This window comes from Corvus moneduloides, chromosome 4, assembly GCF_009650955.1.
Source record: "Corvus moneduloides isolate bCorMon1 chromosome 4, bCorMon1.pri, whole genome shotgun sequence".
NCBI lineage: Eukaryota > Metazoa > Chordata > Aves > Passeriformes > Corvidae > Corvus > Corvus moneduloides.
In genome coordinates, this window is record NC_045479.1 from 12985605 (window position 1) to 13009307 (window position 23703).

At 44.4% G+C, this 23703-nt stretch overlaps 1 protein-coding gene and 1 long non-coding RNA gene across 2 annotated transcripts; one reads left to right on the plus strand and one right to left on the minus strand.

Moving 5' to 3' along the window:
* Positions 1-9746: 9746 nt before the first annotated feature.
* GABARAPL1 (GABA type A receptor associated protein like 1) lies at positions 9747-18707 on the minus strand. Its single transcript, XM_032106583.1, has 4 exons — positions 18519-18707; positions 14834-14912; positions 13743-13861; positions 9747-12434 (listed from the first exon to the last, which is right to left on the minus strand). The coding sequence occupies exons 1-4, from the start codon at positions 18606-18608 to the stop codon at positions 12369-12371; spliced, it is 354 nt and encodes a 117-aa protein (XP_031962474.1). The 5' UTR covers positions 18609-18707; the 3' UTR covers positions 9747-12368.
* A 108-nt stretch (positions 18708-18815) lies between these two features.
* On the plus strand, positions 18816-19556 carry LOC116442916. Its single transcript, XR_004239692.1, has 2 exons — positions 18816-19037; positions 19124-19556. It is a non-coding gene; the product is annotated as an uncharacterized LOC116442916 (long non-coding RNA).
* Positions 19557-23703: the final 4147 nt, after the last annotated feature.

The following is a 23703-nucleotide window of genomic DNA, read 5'->3' on the forward strand; positions in this document are numbered from 1 at the left end:
ATGTAGCACAGCTTTCTTTTAAAGGCACTGTACATTGCTAAGGTGCTCATCAGAAAAACAGAGGGAGAATATTAAATATATCTGCCTTGCTTTTTGTCTTGGTGAAAACCCTGTTAGCTTTCTGTTCTATGGTGCCTTCAGGGATAATGACTAAGCTTTTTCTTAGGGTATCTTATACAATTTGAAGGCAGTTCTGCTGTGTACACAGTGTCAGGAAAAAAAATGGGGAAAAAACAAGTTAGATAATCAGCATTTTTTAAAGAATTTGTATCTCTAGTCTATTTTGTTTAATAATATTAATCACAGAGGCAGAAGGGAATTTTTCACTGTGATCTGACTTCTTTTGTATTGCCAGCATTTTGGGTATTAGAAGGGTGAAATATTCAGTAATTCCACTATTCTGGTTTGGGGTGGAACTTTCAACTGATTTTCATATGAGAACTTCTGAGAATAGATGTTATTTTAACCAGCTAGTTTGGAAAGCAGAAGAAAATATCATGTGTGTAAAAAAAACCTGGCTTATCAACTTCCTACAGGAGCAGATGCTTCCAGATCTGGCAGTTCTTAGCACTTTGAACCTTTAAAATATGCTTTGCAACAGTAATTAGCTAGCAGCAAGTAATATGTTTGAAATAAACTTCCAATTAAATGTAATATTTCTGCAGACTTGCATTTTGATATTTTTAATACATTTAAATTCCTTTAAAATATTTTTCATTACTTCTTGACTGTAGTCTTGTCAGTTGTCATCAAATAAAGCATGTGGGTGAGTCAGACCTGCTAATTAATTTTGTTGTTCTGTTTGTTGTTTGGGGTTTTTTTCCAAATTCCCAAGTATTTTGATGAAGTGCATTTGATTAGTGTTACATCCTCCAAGAAATAAAATTGCTTAAAGGAAACCTGATTTTATAAAATTACTTGTTTTGATGCCAGAGAAGGAGAGAGATTTTAAGCTGGTGCTTACAGACAAGGCAAGATGTTACTGTGCAACTCTACCAATCTCAGTGCCATGAATGTAGCCTAGAGCAGAATCTTGTCTCAGATTTTAGAACAGAGTACGCTCTGATAGAAGCCAAACTGAAGCTTTTCTGTAGCGCCAGTGAAAGCAGAAACAAGCAGCTAAGATTTTTCTTCCAGCGTAAATTCTTAAGGTTCCTTTGATGCTCTTTCCTAACCTTTAAAGACTCCTTGGTCCAGAGAAGTGTATGAGTTACTTTGTCATTGTTATCCAGCTGGAAGGATATGGTTGTTCTCATTGACACTGCAAATACTTTCACAGGATTGTCAAGTTTTTGGTTAAACTTCATAGCAGGGAATCCTACTTCATGTTGTGGTCTTGGGTCTTGCACTAACATTATTGAATCTGTCCCATCTGGTGACTTTATAATCTCTGTTCCACACTTCAGAGATTCATAGCTCCCACACCCCATCAGGCAGACAAATAAATATCTTACGTAAGCAGTGGTTATTTGAGTCCTTTGACTAAGACAAGAGTTTTTTAATAGAAAATGTTATGGCAGTTGTTGAAAGTGGAAAACGAGAATAACTGGGGGTTTTCTGTCTCACACTAGGTTAGACTAGTTCAACCCATCTCTGTTTCTGTACTTTTTAAGAGGCAATGCAAAACTCCACAGAAAACACACTATCCCCCAATTGTAGCCATCCTAGAGATTTTTTTCTCTGCTCTTTCCTTATCTAAATTTGTCTTTCATTTTTACTGCTTTCAAAACTCCCACATTAGGCATGGCTTACATCTTTCATTTTTCCAATCAAAACCATGCCATTTGGAAACAGAATAAAATTTTCAAACTATGCTTATGAGTGAATTATCTTCAGTATTTCTGCAAATATTGATCCAGTTCCAGCAGAGAGTATTCCCCCTCTCCTGCTTCAGAGCCATGATGTTTTAATGCTTTTTCTACCCTGCAGGTAGGTGATCCATGATTGTTTTCTGCAGCTCAAAGAACGGCTGCCTTTCTATAAGCAGGATGATCATTTTAGTATCAATCTCTGTAGATTGCTTTGAGATTCTTTGAAAATGGAAGTTAGGATTGTCATGTGATGCAACTTGCCCAGAACTCTCACTCAGACAAAATGAGACCTGAATCTGGTAAGTCCTAGGGAAAACAAGGAAAGCACAAACAGCTGTTAGGGGGAAAACTCAGCCAAGGCTCTGAACTACATCCTTGCTGCTCCAGATAATTCAGGTACAGATCAGAAAGAAACACAGAGGAACTCATAACAACCTTACATCCTTGTAATCTACTAGTGACACCAGAAATGACCATTAATTAACATTTAGAGAAAGCTAAAGCAGCCTTGCCTGACCTGAAAATGAAGAAATTGGTGACTTTCTGCCCATCTCCATTAGGTAGCAAAACAATTGTTGCTGAGGGCAGGACCCCCATCACACAGAAGACTAAACTTGAGTTGGAAATGGTACATGAACAAGCTGTGCCACCAGGCTGCTCTTGGATACTTTTACCAGGTGGAGTAAGGGCCCTTGTCATGGCCAAAGCAATCTTGACTTGGGGAATTTTATTTAATTTAACTTATCAACAGCCTATAGAGCAAAATTTTGATTACTGACTCGGCCATTGAGAAAAAAAAGAAAAACTAAACAATTAAACAAATATTTAGGTAAACACCTTTTTTCTTCCTCTTCCTCCCAAATCAATGTCAGTCCAATACCTCTCCCATCCTTCTGGGTCCCAACTTACCTTGGTTTTGCCATGCATTACACTCAGTCTCTCCCAGTCCCTTCAAGGATGTGATGGGCAGTGCAGGAGGCTGAGGTTGGAATGCAGCGGTTTCTCTCTGCCAATCCATGCATTTGGCTCATTTTCCTCTGCTCTGATATGGGTTTTCCACAAGCCACAGTCCCTCAGGCGTGTCCTTGTTCTGGCATGGGGCCTCTCCTTCCAAGGGTGCATCTCCAACCATGTCCCCAGCAATGAATTCTTCCATGTGTCTCCTCATGTATCTCCCTTTTGTGGGTGTTGCTCTTTTTAAAATTTGTTTGAGCAGGGGTGTCACGCTCTCTGTCGTGGGTCTTCTGACTGGCTTTGACAGACTGAGGTTTCTGGAGCATCCTGGGCTGTTCACATCCATACCAAAGTTACCTGGAAGTTGCTGTGAGGCAGCTCCCTGGCTGCTCCAGCACATGGCAGCCTGGCAGTCTTGCTACAGAAACCCTGCTCAGTATGGACTTGTTGCCTCTTGTACCACTGACAGACACAAATGGAGTTTTCAGTTGGATTATTTGTGCATGTGTGTGTGTTTCACAGCTAGAAATTGCCAGCCACCCACTAATACCACCTCCCTTAGCAAGCAAAGCTTAGATTTTAAGTCACTGAGTGGTATTCTTTTCTTGTTGCTACCTTACTCTGAATTGCCCAGCTTACTTTCCTTAGCACAGCTTACTTTCCTTTTAGAATCGTTTCTTTATTATCTTGTTCAAGAATATGCTGCTAGACCAGGTGGCATGTTCAGATCCTCCCTGGGGAGCAAGATCTGACCAAAAATCCTTTGCAAATGAAATTTTTGTAGTTTTGTAGTTTGGACAACCCAAAACCAACTGCACAAAGGGGAGAAAATGTCCAAGCTGTGGGAGCAACTGACCTGTAATGGCTGAGTCAAGAGAAGTGTGAGTGCACCACATCAAATTACAGCTCATTCTACAATGAATGAGATGTCCTACTTGTGTTTTCTGCTTTCTGGAAAAATATGAGAATATTACAATAAAAGAATATGCTGAAATATGAACCTGCCTTAGTGCTTTGTGATTTTTCAAGAGCTCAGAAATTGGTCCAAATACCCACTTCATTCTGCCTTCTGGAATAGTCAAAATTTGCAAATTTTATGAAACATGTTCATACTAAAATAGGACACCAGATACTAAATACTTTTAAGTTGCCAAAAATCCAACAAAATGCCAATGACAAGAAGAAAATGTTGGGTTTTTTTTTCCCAGGCCTGCACTGTGATTTCTATTTTGTTCCAGAGAAAGAAGGCACAGATAAATGTATCAATGAGCTTTGAAGAGAGCTGTTGCTCAAAGACAATTCAGCAGTGTTTCCTTGGCAGTATGTCAAGAGGAGGAACTACCTTATTGTTGCTGCTTCTGGCAAAGAAATCAGAGCTTTCCCAGTCCACAAATGGCAGAACATCAAAACGTTACAACGCTGTGTTCCTAGAGCTAATGAGGGGGTTCTTTCATTAATGAAAGATAAATGGATGTACAGAATCCACATTTCAGATCGTGCTGTGTAGAGAGCAGAAACTTGTTATTAGAAGTTCTAGAGATCAGGGAGACAAGGCTTTTTTTTTTTTTTTTTTCTGACTGTTTCATTGAATGGCCTTGAGGCAAGCCAGTCCATATGTCTGCACCTCCATTTCCCCAGCAGCAGGCTGGAGACAATAAGAGCTACCCCATGGGGCCACTGTGAGTATGAACAAATCATTTCTGAAAGAACTGAGACTGGCATATAGAACTTATTATATAAGTGTGAAGTAATGAAATGCAAACTAATGAAATATGATCAGACCTGTCACTGCTCATTTCCTGCCGTGTGCCCCTTGGAAAAAATGCACCAAGTGAAATCTGAAATATTCCAGTGTTACATCTGAACAACCACTGGAAAGTGGAACAATACTTATTTCAGATTCTAATCTGCATTACCACCTTCTCCATCATTTTTATATACATTTTTGCACAGTACATTCCAGCTTCACTCCTGCCTTTCTCGGCTCTCATTCTAAAAGTCTTGTTTTGCCCATTGTTTTCTACTTTTTCTTTCCTAAATACTTTATTCAATTGCCAGCATATCTGCATTGTGATACCACTCCTTCAATTATATGTTCATTTTGCTCTTGAGCTCAGAATCTCTCTAAAGAAAAAGAAGGATTATCTCTGTGTGAACTGTTCCCTTCTTGCTCTGCCACGAATTTCCTATGTGATACCAGGCAAAAGCATTTAGGATGTCCTGTACCTGCAGCCTGAATGCCTGTTGGAGCAACCACCCACCTAATCTGGAGGAGTTTTTTCTGCAATACCTTTGGCATTAGTTTAAGTCCTTGTCAGTCCTGCCTTGGATGCCTCAGGTTTTATATTCTGTATTTTTCAAATTCTGTACTGCCTAGTGTGTAACTCTGAAGTTTCCTGTGGCCTGTTAACTTCTGTTCTCTCATGCTGGTTAGACATAACAAAGCCTCTCTAGGTTTCCACCTCAAGGACACCAGGTCTCAAAATGTGTAAACTAAAAGCCTCTGAGAGGGAGACAAACTTGGGGTAATTACAACAAGAACTGAAGTTATAATTGGAGAATTAACCCTGATATGCAAATGAACCAAACTTATAAAAGTGTGAAGAACTCATGACCCAGGGTCCATCTTGGGTGTAGCCTTTGGTCTGCCCGGGGTGTACCTTGCAGGCCCTTCAAATAAATACCTACCTTTATTCCCTTATTCTTGTCTAGTCTCCTCTTTTTAGGTGGCCATTTCAGGCATCACCTTGGCAACCAATGTGTTATTTCAGTGCTGGGCCTCCCATGCAATTCTGCCAGGTTCATATATATTCTGCAGTCTCCTCACTTGTCTGTCCTTACTCCCCTCCCACATCTTGTTCCACCATGCTACTACCTCCATCTGCACTCCACAAACTGAAAATACACCAGCTTTGCCTCCCTCTTTTTCATCCCAGGACAATCCAGTCCTAGCCAGGAGGATCTTTCTTTTTCAGACTCTAATCTTCACCTTCAGTGGAAAGGGTAGAGAAAGAGAGACATTTCAGGGTTCTTCACCTCTGAAAAATGCCTGTATGTAGCAGGCTACCTTTTTTCCAAGATTTCTTATGACATGATGCTTTCTTGGCATCCTTTGCACTCCATAGATGAGAGGCACTTTAGTGGCTGTAGACTTTTCTGAGGGCTTCAGGTTCTTTTTCCCCTCCTTTTACAATTGCAAGTTTTTCTGTCATCACCTGAAGCCTGTGACTGTGTATTACTCCATGCATTTTTTCCATCCTGTGTTTCACTATTGATTTCCACTCTGTGGTGGGACGTGTAGCAGAAAAGGTGCACTTGTTTGTGTTACAGGTATGTTTGGGATGAGCATGGTGTGCTGTTTCCAGCATAAGGTACAGGAAGTAACCACACTTCTGGGTGTGTGGCCAAGGTGGTGTGCTCACAGGTGTGTACTCATTGTGGGAATGATGTGGGAATTATGTGAGATGGGAGGCATTTTCAGCCCTGCTCACTGGCTGCAAAATCTCTTTGAACCCCAGGTCATGGAGATAGGGGATGGCTGCTGCAAGAGAAAACATCTCAGCCTTCTGTCATCTCTGAGAGAGAACGCAGCTGGACATCAAGGAGTAAGGAAAGCTTTCTGTTCATGCTAATCTTGCTGGGAAAAGCGCAGGTGCTACTGGAGGAATAGTAGGGTACTGCAGGACGCAAGAGGTGAAGAAAACATAAAGGGTTTACTCCAAGGAGGAGAACTCTGTACAAGTAAATACACCATGAACTCCTGGTCTCCCTGACACATCAGGAAACACTCTCAAGTTCTGCAGGCAGTTCCCACTCTCTTGTTGCCCCGTGCTCCATCAGTCCCTTGGGAACAGCATCCATAATGCTGAGCACTAGCAGAAGGGATCGTATCTGGGAGAGCAAAGCCGGATTTTCAGCAGCAAGGAAACAGTCTGTGGATTTGGTGGCAGCTGTGTGACTTGCCACATGTGCTGGGAACACTGAATGGGAATGCTTTTGCCCCAGTCAACAGCAAAGAGTTACATCCTCTGCAAACAATAAGGATTTATTAATGTAGGGGTTTACATTCACTGACCTAAAGGCCTGCTGCTACATGGAAAACTGGAAAGGGGTCGAGTAGCAAGCTAGCAAACCCAAGGTTTTATCAACCTGAAAAGGTGGTATCAGTTGGCTCAAGGATGGTAAGGCACAAGGACTGCTAGCTCCTGAAAGCTCTCTAGGTTTCTGAACGGTGTGTGGAAACCGTAAGAGGCAGCTCAAGTGATAAGAGAGGGTTGTGACAAAAAGCCAAAACAGGGTCCTGAGCTCTGACAAAGACTCCTCCCAAATATGGGGGGAATGAAGAGTGGACAGGAGATGAATCCAATCAGTTTTTCCTTCAGCTAATAATTCAGTACATTCAATCTTAATGCAGTTCTAGCAATGCCCCTGAATAATAACTTGAATAATTGCCTTTTCAGTAACTTGAAAGTTAGGACCTTTATATTCTCTTCCTGCTTCCATGTATCACTATTTTTAGCATTTATTAACAATCTTTTAATTCCCAAAGAACAATACAACATGCAGATGGCATTGGCCAGAGTGCAAAATCAGGGAGAATTCAGACCCTTCCTTTACAGAAAGGTGCTGCAAGATCCAGCTTTTTCAGTAGAATATTAACTAATTCCTATAACGCAGCTATATCCAGGCCTGAGCTGTGCTTTGGGACACCTGTAAGCTTCCAGGAACAAAAAGACCTCCTAAAGCTTGGCAACACAATCTGGAGCAGCTGTAGTTCATGGTCAGCTGTGCTCTGCTTGAGTCAGTCCTGCAAGAGCAATGAGCTCTCCAGTCACTCTCTGTGCCTCACCCTGGGGGAAGCATTTATCTGAGACTGAGTGACAACAATGAGCTGGACTTTCTCCCTCTGGAAATCTTATTTCTGTTTTAATCAGTGTTTCTTTCATCTCAGGAAGTGAAAACATCAGTGTTTAGCATGATTTGGGACTTCTTATGTTAGTCCATAAATGTCCTTCACACTGATGTTGTAAGGCCCTAAGTTAAGTGATCTCTTAACTTGGGTACTCTCAGGGGAATATTTTCCAGGGGAATATTTTCCTCAAAAGAAAGCATCAGGATGGAGAAAGGATCCCAGGTGCAGTGATAGTGACCAGGGCAGAGTATTAATTATTTAACCATTCTAAACCAGCTGAGCTCATAATTTCCCCCAGGCCTTGCTTTAATACAATTTCTATAACCCACAGAACAAGGTTATAAATAAAACAGCCTTGGAGCACAAGCTAATGTTTCACATTTGGACCAGGCGAATTACATTCAGCAATGTCCTGCCCTGCACATCTTGTGTTAGTGCCTCTCAGCAAATGCACTGACACAAACAAGCATGGCAGGTACAGGTACAAACAGCCCTGTGGCACACTTTTCCTAGGAAAGGGGTGAGATGGAGAGTGAGAAATAAGACTACTTAGATAATAGTGGTTTTCTACTTGAGCCAGCAGACAATACCACAACCCACACAGAAAAATCTTCATTGCATTTGAAACTGAAATTCAATTATTTCAGCTAATAGTGTATGTTTTTAGCTGCATCTCTGTCCACCTGGCTGTAGTCACAGCACCCTTCTGCCATACAGGGGCAGCTTGTTTCAGTCACAGTAGTGAATATGAGCATAGAAATTGCTGCTACGGGCAGGCTCCAATGTAGGATGAATTACTGCTTCTCCCTCAGTAGCAGCAACAGAAGCTCTCACAGTGGTTCCACTCTGTATGCAGCAGGAAGAAAAGGGCCTATTAAGCATACCAAGTTTTATTCCTGTGAATCTCAGTGCTGTAATTCTTGACTTTATCACTCCAAGCAACTCTCTTGCTCAGTGCTCAGGGGTTCGGGCTGGAGCCAGTGGTCCCTCTGCAGCATTCCTGCCCCCTCAGCCAGAGGGACCCACACAAACCACACGTGCCATGGAAGGAGGGAGAGATGGAGAGGAAGTGGCATGTCTGTCACTGCTTCTCCAGGTGACAGAATGCATCCCTTTCCTCTTCACACACTGCCGGAGCCTGGCTTGGAATCATGGTGCTGAACAAACAGCACCCTCTGGTTTTGCCAGCTCCCAGCAGGACTCCTTCCCTCTCAATCCACAAATATCCGTAAGAAAAAGCAGCCTAATTTGTCACTACTGCAGGTTTCCTTTTCAAGGAATCCCAGCTTTCCTTATCTTTGCTCTTCCTACCTTTAGAGGGCCTTGTGGCATGGCGGACCCCCTGGGCCTCTCCCACTTCTTCCCATGGGGAGTTCCACCTCAGCCTGGGCTGTGGTGACACAGGAAGAATGAGTGGCTCTGTGAGGGATATGGCTGGCACAGCACATGGGACCTGTCCTACTGCACCCACCAGAGGCAGTGGGGCACAGCCAGAGGTGGTGCCAAGCCCCATCCATAGGTGACGAGGCAGGAATCCCTCCGGCAGGCCAGGGCCTGGCGAAGGCAGGGCTGAGGGCAGGGCCTCAGCGGGCTCATAGCTGTGGGCAGCTGCAGGCCAGCCAAGCTGCAGCAGCACCAGCACAGGCGCCCACAGTCCTGAGGGGCTGACAGGGACACTGCCAGGACAGATTCCAACAGTCCTGGGCCACGGGCATCAGGATGGGTGGCCCAAGGGGCCTGGCACAGCCAGGCAGGGCTGGCGATGCCCTCGAGGCCCCATCACTGTTCAGGGCCTTAAAGTGGCAGAAAATGCATCAGTGTACTCATCTTAAGTCTTTCTCACATCATCAGGTCTAACTGAAGTTCCCATTGGTGGCATGGCAAGACACAGCTAGGTGTGTATGTGACAATACCACCCAAAATAGGAGAGAAGGGACTTGTCCTGGTAGACAGCACACAGTAAAACTGCGGTTGTGGGAAAAAGTAGCAGGAAAAGTTCTGGCAAAGCTGTTCCTTTATTTACAAGCCCACATCGGGAAGAAATGCTACTCACCCACTTTGGACCAACCTATGATTTTCAAATGCATCTTTATTGATAAGTTGATTAAGCTCTAGTCTGAACTTTATTTTACAAGAACCTGCAGCTAACCAACACAAAAAAATTACCATCATTACCTTGTACAACACTAGCACAAAAACAGAAATGCCACAATTCGGTTGAAAAAACTGTAAAAGAACTAAATTAAACTGTAAACTCTACATGTTAACAAACAGTTGTGATTAGTCCCACATGTCATTTATAAACCCAGCAGCGGGAGGGGAGGACTGAGCACAAAACCAAGCACCTCAGATGCCAACTCTTTCTCCCCTGAGTATGCTTAACCACGTGCTTGGCATGAACAAGTGGGACAGCAGCAGAGAGACGCACACCATCTGCCTGTGTCTTCTCTTTTATCCTAGAAAGCCTCCTGGGTCTGTTCTCTGCTTCAGAACATTCAGAGCTTCCTAAAACAAGAGATTGATGCAGATTTGCACCCAAAGGATGTGAAGAGAGCCTGGTAGTTGAAGGAGAGTCTAAAAGAGAGGACTGAGCAATGCAGGCAGAAACTGAAGTTGTCTAAGTTGGCAGTAGGTACACCTCATCCAAACACATTTATTCCAGGATGGAACAGCAAACCTGAAGTTCAGGATGTAATACTGGGGACATTACGCCACCCACTTCATCCTTTGCTCCCTCATTTTCTGTCTGCCCGTTCTGACTACTCCGTCTGCATCCTTTGTGGTTCCTCCCTTCTCTCCCATTCTTCTGGTACTTCCCACCCCACACAGGCAGTAATCCTCCTGCCCCACCACACTGCCTTCCCCGACCTTCACACAGTTTTGCCAGTAACTCCCACTTGACACTCCCATGAGCTCTCCTGCCTCATGCACCTCCACGTAACAACAGTCAGAGAAGGCTGAAACCTGATTTCCTGTTCCCCACACACAGAGGAGCACTCATCTTGACTTCTCATTCCTGAGGAACACAGCGAACGGTGATCTAACTCTACAGATAAGTGAATTGAGCAAACACTTTTAACTTAGTTTGGAATTCGTCTGTGTTCTCCATCCTTCCAGTCTTTTCCTCCCTCTTGGTCCCTCTCTTAAATGTAGGAATGTTTACAGTAATTCAGGCCTAGTTCTCTGATTTTTAGGTATGACCCCAGAATTTTCCTGAAAGTCAGCTTGCTCTCCAAGACCCATTCCTTTGTCATAGTTACGGCAATAATGGGAAAATCTGCTGTTTGTGCCACTGGGAAGAAACTGCTCTGGCATGACAGCATAAGGCTTGCACAAGACAGCACCCATCTGACACCCTTCTAAGAACAACACTGGTTTAAAATCAAATAATTTAAGAAAAAAATCTACAGATAATCTATTCCCTTTTCCCTTCAAGTCTAGAAGAACCTCTCTTGTGGCATAGAGAGGCACTGTTACCCAATCACAAAAAGCCAGCAAAACACACGTGGCAGTGACTGATTTCCTACGCTTGTGCACGTGGTGCAAGGGCTGTACAGGGATGAGACATGGAAGGGAAGGCTAAACCCACAGGAATTCTGCCATCCTCAAATCTGCAGAAGACTGGTACAAGGACAATACTGATAGATAATTTTCTGTGTTCACCAATAACAAGATCACTAGTAGTTAGTTGCCTTAATGCACAGCAAGGGTGACTAAAGTTAGGTATCAGGAAAAGCAATCTCACTTGTAGGCTAGCTAGGAACTGAACAGACAATCTCAGCAGCCTCCAGGATCTTCCTCAGTGAAGTTCAGTAAGAACAAGTTTGATGAGCAGCCATGGTGGACATGTTTGGAATACTCAGTCCTGTCTCAGAGCTGGTGTGGGCTCTTGAGGTCCTTTCTAGCCCTGTGCTTATGAGTTTATCAGTTGACTTCACTGAAAAGAACAAAAGGGTAATCTCTGATTTTTCTGTCCAGCAGTTGCAATTAAAGCAACAAAGGAAAAAAAATTGCAGAATCTTTCCTTCCTTTTCCCAACCTTCATGTGTCACAGCTGAGGAGTTCCCAGCCCTCAGGGTAAGCCCTTCTAATACTGATGGACAGAGCTACCAGCCCTTCTAATACTGATGGAAATGATGGGAAACACAATACCCTTGGGACAATTCGCAGGTAGCAGCTGGAGTGAGGACTGTCAGCACAGGACAGCCTTGTGTGGGCAGACTGAAGTACTTCATAGCTCACTGAATGGGAGCCATGGGCAAGACAGGACAAGGTCAGTGTACAATACATGGCATGCCTTCTTCATCCAATGAAACGATTACATGAAAATGGCCATCCTGCCCAGTCACTCTCCTGGAGCTTCACTACACTGGCTTGTCTGTCAGGCCTCCAGCACTAACTACTTCCAGCTGTGGCAAGAGAAGAATTGTGAACAGTGGAGCTTCCCCATCCCCCAGTGTGGAACCTCTCAGTAGTCTTTCAGTTCACCCTGTCCCCCTACCCCCACTCCCCTCAATTTAGAAAATAATGATTATAATTAATGCGTGGAAGCTGATGACATTGTGCATGTGGTTCACTTCCAGTTCTCTTTTTTCTCTTCTCATGCATCCTCCTCCTGCCTCTCCAGCAACCCCCTCCCCGGCAATCCATTCCATCAGTCCATCCAGCCTGCATGCCTGGGGGGCTGCTGCTCACTTGCCATAGACGCTCTCATCGCTGTAGGCCACATAGAGAAAATAGTCCTCCTCATGGTTATCCTGCCAGGGGAGAAAGTGACAAAGTGAGGAGCCAAAGCTGGAATCTCACTGCACGTGAGAAAGCCCAACCCAGAGATGACTGTAACATGAGCAGATAACTTCCCTTTCACTGTTTACACCAAAGAGAGCTCTGGCCACAGCTCTGCTTCTAAATACAGGCAGGACACATTTCTGTACACAGGGAATTTACTTGAAGAGCCACAGCCAGACTGTGCTGCAAGCATGAAACAAAAACAGCTGTGACTGTTCACCAGTATCTCAGCAGTGGTAGGGTCTTAAGATTGAGAGGAGAGACTTGGAAGGCCTTAACAAGTCAAAAATCACCTCTAGAAGGTATTTTTTATTTTTCAGAACACTGTGACAAGTGGCTGGATTTCTAAGTCGTGTTTTACATAAGGGCAGTAGAGCTGAGATACTAAATGATTACACTGACACAAAAATTCTGCAGTGCCAACAACAGAGATCTGACCTCAGCTCTGGACAGTCAGACACTTTTCCTTCGATGTGTTCAGATTTGGAAAGCACCCTGCCTGTGTTATCTTTTATTATCTTCATCAGTACACAGACTGATGTAAGTGTCCAGTTATTGTCAAAAAGTGACAGACCAAACAAGGCTTACAGCACCACGCCAGAGCTCTTTTATTAAAACACCCAGCAGAAGGAGAAATCAAGGAGAAATCAATCCAGGCTGCAAACCACCCATGGCTATAGAACTGAGAAATATGGGTGTCCAATATGCCTTTAAGGTTGATCAAATTAACACTGCTGAGTAGAAATAATGGGCAGCAATGTTCACAGCATCCTACCTAATCCTCATTTATACAGTACGAGCCATGGAAAAGTAATTCTAGACAAAGGATAAGTGTTCCCTAAGAAAGTATTTATAGACAGATGGATGCCCAGTGATACTGTCCCTTTTACTGGCTTTTTGCTTACTTTTACTAGCTAAAAGGAAATCTCTTTTGTATACATAGCAAAACCTATGTTCTCTGCCCTCTCCAGCCCCAGCCCCAACCCTTCCTCTGAAACATAAAGTTCTTTATTTCAATATTTTGTTAAGTAGTAGGACCAACATATGACTGCTGGGGCAACTATTTGCCACAACCCTTTCAACTAACAAACAATTAGTTGAACTGCTAAGGCTCCCCAGGCTCCTAACTATGGGATGGAACTCCCCCGAACAGGTGATGGCATTAAGCTCAGGGCAAGAGGGTCCTGTGTTCAGGCATCTGTCACCACGCTGGGCCTGCTGCCACTCCTGGACATTGTTCTTGCCAACAAAAGGCAAGAGGAAAGGGCCAGGCTTACCTCATACAGCTGGCCCATGGTAGCACTGGTGGGAGGGATGGTATTATTGACAAAGAAGAACAGGGCATCTTCCGGCCTCAGGTGGATCCGCTTTCGGATTAAGAAGTAGAATTGACCAACTGAAGAGGAACAGAGAATGCCTTAGATGCAGAAGGAATGTTGGAGGGGTGTTTTTTGTTGTTGCTGTTTAGTTTTGTATTGTAACCCTAACCATGGCTGTTTTCTTTTGGTGGTGGAAGTCACACGCTGTATATAAAAAGTAGGGGAAAATGAACAATGCAGGGAAAAAACCAATAAAAAAGCAGTAACTTCATGACTAACCATATGAGCAGCCAATCCACTCAGAGCTGGCAGTTTCTCAGGTACCTCGTGACATGTACTCTCTAAATCCACACTCCTCCTACTATGGTACGAAATGCTCTACTGAGGGGATTGGTGGGAAGACCTTTAACTAGCTTAACCTTTAAATCCTATAGATCAAAGACACCTTAGAGAATTTAGCCTTGGTATAAATGGTTGTACCATTCCTGAAAAAAACCCTTACTATTTGCTTGAACTGTGTTGCACAAGAGATTTTTTCACAGTCTATTAAATACCGCAAAAAAAAGAAATGCTGTTCCTTTAACTCAGTCATGTTCTTAAATAAAAACAGATGTAATCACACTCAAAATCACCATGACCATTCAGAAAAGGAACTTCGCAGCTCTGACTCCAGCCACAGGGGTGGAAAAGAATGGGACTATTGCAAGAACTTGTCTCTTCCTGCAACAAGAGTACAGCCTCTGGCAACTCTGCAGCTAGGTCATCACTGACTGGTGATGATGACACTGCCCATAATACACAATTTAGTCACTGTCATCGTGGTTAGAGCTCAGCTGTGACATGCTAGCTAAGCCAGTGAGATACCTCAAAAGATCTCAGAGAATTCTGCATGTTGTAATCCAGGCTATAAGGTATAAACACAAAAAGGACAGTAGATAAATGAGATGTAGAACCTGTCTGGGTATTTTCTTTGTGCTGATCACAGAGTAAAAAGCACTTCTGAGACCATCTCATTGAAAATCAGGAATAAAGGAGGTAGACATTGTTACCTGTGAGGTCAGAAGGCACGAGATACTTTCTTTTGTCTAAGTCAGGTACTCTGGCTTTGGGTGCTTTTTCCACAATTACCTGGAAAGAGACAGAGAGCAAGAAACAAATCATGAGTATCATAAACCAAAATGGTCCAAAAAGCATCAGTGCATAAGGATATTACCCTCTGATGGTGCTAGCAGGCCTTTAGGTATCTATTTAATCTGTAACAAATACACAACATTAAAGAACAGATAGGTGAGATGACTTAAAAGAAGAACAGAAGACAACTTAAAATCACTCGCAATAGCTGTGCTGGGAGCCCAGGGTTGCAGCAGTAAGCATGGTGAGTGAAAAAAAGAGTCCAGAACAGACATAAAAATAGGTTTGGCTGAGAAAAAAGAAAATTAAAAATTAGGACACCTTGATGTTCCCAATTCAGGTTAATTTTGAGTGAAGAAGCTGTCAGGAGGCTAATACATGAACACAAGTAAGTTAAACTCTTTCCAGGTTACAGTTCCAAACTGCCTTGCACAAAATCAGCCCTACTCCCAGTAGTCCCACATCCTAATTTCTACTTTCACCACTGCCAAGTGCTCTAGAATGAAGCACAGAATTAAAGAGAAACTACACCTCACTAGGGGTTATTTTTTAGACCTCCAGTTTTTCAGTAGTTATTTTCTACTCTGAAATTCATATCCTTAAAGTTTATTATCCATATTTCATATAGCTATGGACATTTCCTAATCATATAAATATACAATAATTAAAACCAGCCTACCATCTGGGCAATTGGACCCACAGAGACCTCTGACACAAAATACTGATTTCCTTACATAGAAAAATAGGAAGCTCAGCAGCTTTAAGATCAAATAGACCAAGAAATCTTCTGCTAAAAGATAATTTTTGTTAGCAGAGCTAGGCAAAATGTTTACCTCAGAAACAGGAAGTATTCCAAAGTGACCTGATCTCCTTTTCCACTGGAACCTTTGGAACTACTGGGTTTGTTCAGAAGAGAACTGCAGGCTTTTTTTGGTGATATATATTTTTGAACTGGTAAAAGATATATCACATTTCAATCTATGTGGCTTGCTGTTCTGCAGAAGCCATTTTGACCATCTAAACTAAATCTAAAGCTGGATTTTTTGAACTTCCTTAACTTTTTAATTTCATTAGACCCCATAATTGTAAATACTCCATCTGAGACACTGTGGGACTAATTTCTAAGGGTTCCATGCTCCCATAGCTCTTTGGCAACCCAAATCAGCAAATACAGCTGTTGTGTAAGAGAAAAGGTTGAACTACCGTGGACTAAGCCTTCTTTGGAAGCAAAATGATGCTGCCCTATCAGTGAGACACTGTGCCAGAACAAAATGTTATCATGAGCCTGGTGTATTTAGCCTGGACATGGTGCCATGCTAACCTGAATCCTTCTAGAGCCAAGTGAGTGTCTGCAAAGTATCTCTCACCAGAGAAGTATCAACTAGGACATCTCTTCCCTGTGCTCCATTTGAATGCGGCCAACACAGCCAAACCCCCTGAAACTTCCCAGGTTTGATTTTAAAATAGAAACACGGTTGCCTCAGCTACTTCAGTATTTCCAAGTAGCTAAGTTAGTACAAGGCACTCAAGCTCTTTGAGGCAGTTTGTGGCAGGACATGCATTTCTGTACGAGGTGCAGTTGGTAAATGCTGTGAGGGAAGGGCAGTACCACAATCCCGCTGAACAGGTGCAGGCTGAACAGCAACAACCGCGTTTTTTACAAGCACAGCCAACGACCTAACACAGCAAATTGCAGTGGGGAGAAACCTTTAGTTCTTGCCTCCAATTAAAAAAACTACTGACAAGCCAAACTGCCTGCTGTGACTACCCTGACTGGGGGGGGGGGGAGGTGTAGATTGGTCGTTAGATTATAAAGGAGAAGAAGTCATGCCGATGAGAACGAGGTGAGTGTTGGTAAAGATTTAGGAAAGACTTAAATCAGATCGCCACTGATTTAAGAGATCTTAAGAGAGATCTCCCTCCTGAAGATGCAGGGAAGGAATGGAGGTGCTCTGCTAATCTGACTGGCAACTGTAGTCAGTTTGCTGGATAATGCAGGTTTTCTCTTCTGAAGCACTAAACCCTTCACATACATTAAAAAACCTACCAGGAAAATCCTAAGGGTAGAACACAGACTATCTACACTTGCTTTGTTGCTCAGTGGTGACTGCGATAATGCAGGGCAGTAAAATCTCATCAAAATGCTGAGATGTATCACAGCACTGCAGTGTAGGCAGCCAAACGGATGACATCTTCAAGGATCCTGCTGTCAGGAAGGGCAGACACACAAGTGATGTAAAGAACAGAGTGCTGCATTCACTTCTTTGTATGCAGCTCTGACAAGAGGCAATCCCTAATAATTCACATCTGGGCTTTCCCGTGCATCACTTCCATTTATCCCTAACTCCAGCACACCTTATTCTGGTCCTGGTTTTCTTTACAAAGTTCTGCTGATGCCCCCCCACCCCATCTTGACCTCCTTTACCTCCTGCCAGACTGGGCCTCATCCTGGGCTCCCCACACGCTTCTTCCTCACACATTTGTCACAGCCTGCTGTGCAATCTGCCACGTTAATCCTCAATTTACACCTCGTCTTACTCCAGACCTGCAAGCCCTCATCATAAATACCCGACCCCATACACTGCAAGCTGACCTGCTGCATGCTCAACCTATGCTATGCCAGCCCTCCCAAAAACTGAGAGAACAAAGGCACCCAAGCTCTGACTTCCAAAAACTTTTTCAAGTCCATTTGAGGGTCACTCCCAAGACAAAAAATGGTGTTAGCCCGCAGGGAAAATATGGGGTGTAACTGTTCCGCCCCTGTCATTAGTTTTACAGGGGAGTCCAAGGCTTTTTTTGCATGCAGTACCTTTGAGCAGTAAATCTAGGGCAGATGTCTCCAGTGGGGATGGACAGAAAGAATACTTGAAAAATGTTTATTAAAAAGGAAAAATCACTCCACGCTTAATTAGATTTGTCATCTTTTTTTCCCCCCCAATAATTATTCGGAATTATGAAGCCAGAATTTTTCCATAGGCACTCCAAAGGGGCCTAAGAATGAGGAAGCAAAATTTAGCTGGATGACCTTGCATTCCAAGGGATATTTTATGCACAGAATGATTAAACAGGAGGGCAAAATGATCGAGAAGTATCCTTTTTTTGCTGATGCAAAGGAAAAGAGCAAGGCTTTATCGAAAAGACAAGCCAAGCTGAAGTAAAATAAAAATAAAAGGGACGTATTGAGATGACCCGGATGCAGACCATGTTTTCTGTGAAGAGTACCCGGTTAACCCACTCACTGATCTCCATTTTCACGGAGCCAAGGGTGAGCTCCTTCCCCACTCATCCCCACGCATGCCAGGAAAAGATCAGCAGTGTTCCCACTGTCGAGATACTGTAGATCCCAGGGGAAAAAGGTGTATTCCACCCCGCACCCACCCACCCACACTGCAGCCCTTCCCGCATCACAAATAGTCTCAGCTTTGCATTAAGGAGAAAAGCAGCCTGGGATTTGAATCAGATCAGCGACACCACGATCATCGGTACTAAACTAATTTCATTCGCCTTCAAAATAAAGCGAGCAGCAGCCGACGGCCGGCACGGAAAACAAAGGCGGCCGAGCAGGGGCACGCAGCCATGGCCGCCCTGGCAGCGCGCACTCACGGGGACTCTGTCGGGGTATTTCTTCCGGATCTTCTCCCCTTCTTTTTTCCTGTACTCGAACGGGTGGTCTTCCTTGTACTGGAACTTCATGGCGCCGGGCTGTCACTCCGCTCGCAGCTGCCCCTGTTGTTGCTGCTGCTGCTGCCGCCGCCTCCGCCCCGGCCGGCGCTGCGCAGAGAGCTCCGCCCGGCCCCGCCGCCCGCCGAGCTGCGGCCGCGCCCCCGTCACGGGAGCCGCCCCGACACCGAGCCGAGCCGTGACGTCACGGGGAGGCGCCGCCCCGACACCGCGGCGGTGTGACGTCACGCGGAGATGCCCCCCACCGCCGGGCCGGGCCGCGAGCGCTGTGACGTCACGCGGGGACGCCCCCCGCCACCGAGCCGAGCCGTGACGTCACGCGGAGGCGCCCCCCCTCCCCGAGCCGCGCAGTGACGTCAGGGGGAGGCGCCGCGCTGCCCGGGATGGGCGCAGGGCGGGGGGACAAGGAAGGCTGCGTCACCTGCCCGCCCGGCGCCTTCTGTTCGTGCACCGATTTATTGCCCGGCAATACGTAAACACATAAATAAATAAATGAATATGTAAAAATAATATTCCTTTTTTTTCAGTTTACAGGCAGCAAAACGCCGCCCGCCCCCCGCAGCGTGACTCAGGGGTTGTAAACAGGGCACCGCTGTATCGAGGCACCCCAAACACCCGCGCTCCTGCACCCTTCGTGCCCAGCACCGCGTGGGGACACGGCTCGGGGTTCCCCGGGTGAGGCCTGAACGCCCCCCTTGTCCAAATGCGGGTTTATGAATGTGACATGTGCTCTCAGTGGCTGCCAGATGTAACACCAAAAATAAAACCACCCCCCCCCCCCCAAAAAAAAAAAAAAAAACAAAACCAAAATTGTTTGTTCTCGGACCGTCGCCGTGGCTGTTGGATCTGGATTTTTGCCTTGTTTGTAGCATCTCAGTGGCAGAAAGCATGCCATGTGATGTGTCACACAAGCTGCGTGTTGCACACAGCAGGCAGTTCGAGGTAACTGTCTGCAAACAAGCCAAAACAGCGAGCCAATTTTGGCCCAGTTACTCAACTGACACAAACAATATCTAAGTTTTTTTCCCCCTAGGAGTAGATTGACTTGCAATTATTCACTGATCAGCAGACGAGCAGGTACTAATGAACGGCTCAGCATGCTCAAATCAGCACAAAAATCAATTGCTGCTACCCTAGGGACAATGAATTGGATTGGATTAAATTATTTTCTCTTTGCATACTTTACTCAGAGGAAGCAGAATTTTGCCAAGACTGATCTTCTATCTGTGCAGGTGTTTTAGTTGTAGTAGAATATGAGTGGAACACCCAGATGCATAAGGTGATTCTCCATGGGCACACCAAAGGCAGAGGTGAGAGGGCCCAGGTTTCCTAATTCAACCCTGTGTCTTGAACAAGGGTAGGAAAAGGTGTGTTGGGGTGTGAATTTTCTCACCTGAATCATGACATCTACTTTTGGATGGCCGAAGTGTGTCTGCAAAAACTCTGGCAGGTCCTTTACTTTCTAAGCTTTTATTACTAGTACTTTTTTTATAGCAAATACTTTTATTTAGCGTGGGGTAGTGTGACCTCCTGCTGATGGTCAGTTCCAGCAGGTGCATGACCAAATCTCCTATGGATAAAGCAGCCCACATTGGGAATGTCACCAGCCAGTGTGTCCCAGAAGCAACATCAACATGTTTCTGTCTGTCCTAGGACATGTAAACATTCTCCCATAGTTGCCAGGTAGTGTCAGAGGAGCTCAGAGGGGTGAGTCAGAAGGAAGGCATTATTTTTTGCAGTCCCATAGCAAACAGCCTGAATTGAAGGAACCTCAGTGTTTAGATTCAAGGAAAATTCTGGTTTCATGGCAATAAACCTTTTTAATAAAGCCTATGTTTGGCATCCTTGCTTCCTAACTGCCTGCAGCATAGCAGTTGCTGAGGTGTACTGAAGGTCTGTAGTGATGTGGGTGTCTCTTCCTCAAGGACAAAAGAGAGGAACTTTTCTAGCCTGTTTCACCCAAGCCACCAACATATTCTGGCAATTTTAACAGACTGATCTCAAACTCCTTTTGTCCTGTGGATTGCTGTTTTCATCCCCAGAACTGCTCCCAAGGCAGCTAAGATAACACCTGGTTTGAATTTCTCATGACAAATCAGAGAGAGGTGACAGGGTTTTTCCTGTTCTGGTGCAAAGCCATGGCCCTGTGAGCAGATTGCTAGGTGACTTCTCCTCAACAAATCCCCTGACTGAACTCTCCCTGCCCTGATGGTGCAGCCCTGGATGTGCAGCCCCAAGACTCGCTCCTCCTGCTTCCCCACTTCTTCATCAGGCACTGAATTCCCAGCTCTCTCCTTGAGCTTCAATAATACCAATAACGTCACTGGCAAAACAGGCAGGAAGATGATACATGCAGAAGCAGTGACAAACACCTAAACATCTGACTTAGGGTTGTTAAAATGTCAGCCCATGGGCATGTGACAAACCCCATGTTCTGGATTTGTTTGCTAGAGGGAGGAACTGGAAATGGTGTCAGCTAATTTTCCTACCCAGGACTGCCAGCACAAAGTGGTCCTTCATAGACTGGCAAAACAATGTATTTTTTCTTAACCCAGAGTGCCAGAATAGCTCTGAGCACGTACTGTACTGCTGTCTGCAGGTCATGTGGGTACATTCTAAAAGGGATTTCCCAGGCGTTGCCAATGTGCAGCCATAGGAGCAGGAGACAAAAATATTTGCACAGAATCTGGGGGCAGGGTTTGCAGCCTGTGCTGTACTATACAGTCCTCCTACTTATAGCTCTGGACTCCCTTGGATATTTCTTGCATTATTACCTCCCCTTGGGTACTTTATTTATGCCTCTACAGACAGACTTTATTCATTTTTTTAATCTTTAGTGTGGACTCTGCATACCAAAGTCTCTTTTGTCAGAAAATCTGTGCTTTGTGGTCTGAATGGTGATTAAACCACAGATGGCATACCTGATCTGCTTGCTGCCATCCATGGCACAGTCCTTGCCTGGTGTCTCTCCTATGTCCCTCGTGACTGGTCACCAGTTTCTCTTGGCGCTGGATCTGTAGTACCTCCAGAGCCAGTATGGGCACATTGGTCTTGGATGAGAGCACAGGGTTAGTCACTCCCAGTAAACAATGTCTAATTGTGTAAATGTTTTCCTTTCCTCTAGGAAAGGACTCTGTATTGTCCGCGCTGGACTGCTGTCTCGCTGCTCTATTTTCTACAATTTCTTTTTTTTTTTACAAAAAAAAAAAAAAAAAGCTGCTCTTTCTTCCCGTACTTCTTGTATGGCCCAGCCTCAGCTCAAGTTGCTTAAATGCATACAAATGATGTCATGAGGAGATTAAGGAGCACACCTTGCTGCGTGATCAAAAGCAGCAGTAAAGGACAAACCCTCAGACCTGAAAAGTAGAGTTTGAGATCCCTTTGTTCCAGCCAACGACTGGGAGTGGCCTGTTGGGGAGACGCATCACTGTTCCTGTGAAAACAAGGGAACAACAACAGTGGGGCCAGTGGGGTGTTTCTGAAAACCGGTTTTTCTCAAGTACTCCGTGTTTTAGGGAAACCTAAGGGTGGCACTGTTACCAAACAATATCTCTTTAAAAAGGAGCTTGTAGAGCGATTCGGGGAGGGAAATTGCTTTAAGGAGTTTTAATCCATGAAATGGATAACGGATGACAGGCAAGATCCAGGTGATGCCCATGTGTTAGAAAAACAAATTACAAATTTAGGGACTGATATGCTTCAGTGCTCTTAGACCTGAGAGAGAAATTTGTTGTTGAGAACTGGACACAATGCAGAATTTATAAACCACAAAGACACTTACAGAAACTGAAGATGAAGGAGAAGCTAACAAAGACAATTAATGAGATTCTCTCTGTCTGGGAAAAAGATAATAAAAAGACTAAAAATGTGGAGTAATTAGCATTAGAAGCAATAAATAAATAACAGTAGATGATAGAATACTAATTAATGAAGAGAACTATGTAACTTACAAGCCAATGAACACTTAATTCCTTTGTTTGCTCAAATGTATAAATAGTTAAAGGTTTTGCTAACTGGCATACGTGTTCTGTGGAGCTATCCCCATGTACCCCAACACTGAATAGAAGTATGCTAACTTTCTACCCTGACCAGCTGGTTAAAGAGTTTATTTCCCAGCTTTTGGTGGCAGTTTCTGGTACCCTAGATGGGACAAAGAGGTGGCAACTCCACAGACCAGAGGAATTGTCAGCACTCCAGTGCACACTGAAGTATTTTCAGGGAGATCTTCCCATTCTCTGGTCTGGTGAGCAGAGCACTCTGCCCCTTCTGGGAAAAAGAATACAGTATTACTCAAGGTACTTTATTTGAATGTATTTTCCCTGCACATAAGATGCACTAATAGAAAGCTTACAGTGTGAGGCTCAGAGGTTTTTTAAATGTTCACTGGCTTGGGTTTTGTGAAAGGTTGTAAAAAGTTGTAAAATACTGTAAGAGGTTATAGAAAGCTTGTAAAAGGTTTTAAAAATGCTAAGAGTTTTTTTTTCTAAGATGGTAAATATAGGAGGGGGGCTATCTTCATAGCTCCCAGGAGAAGGGATCCTGAAGGGTTCCCCTTTGTGTTGTGTCCTAAGGAACTGGGAAAGGTCAGGGGTTTGGAAGGGGTGATCCCCGACACAAAAACAACTTGTTGAGTATTGTGATCATTGGTGGCTGATATATAAACTTAATGGTGGTGAAAAGTGGCCTGTTAATGGGACTGAAAATTACAATACCATTTTGCAATTAACGCTGTTTTGTAGAAGGAATGGAACAGACACCCGCCGTATGCTGATATAATTTTTTCTTTTGAGGAGTAATCCTGATTAGTGGAAGGAATATATGCATGTGCCTAGAGATCCGATGGTGTTAGCATTAGAACAGAAGGGATGAGAAACCACTCAAAAGGTGCTGCTCTGGCTGCAGTCTAGGCTCCATCCCCAGTGCCAAGCATGTGGCTGCGGGCTCCTGTGGCACATCGAGCTGGGCAAGTTTGTCCTGAGGCTGAGGGACTGGTGCAGCTCAGCACTGGGGCTGCTCGGGGAATGTCATGTGGCAAGGCTTTACCTCGGAACTGGACTTCTGCTTTAGGATATTTACTGTCTCACAAGGACAAAGGAGTTCAGGTCAG

Coding starts and splice junctions, on each gene's coding strand:
- GABARAPL1 (XM_032106583.1), bottom strand. CDS start 18,608: ATGAAGTTCCAGTACAAGGAAGACCACCCGTTCGAGTACAGGAAAAAA. Junction 14,913..18,518: donor AATACCCCGACAGAGTCCCC/GTGAGTGCGCGC, acceptor GTCTCTTTCCAG/GTAATTGTGGAAAAAGCACC. Junction 13,862..14,833: donor CGTGCCTTCTGACCTCACAG/GTAACAATGTCT, acceptor GTTCCTCTTCAG/TTGGTCAATTCTACTTCTTA.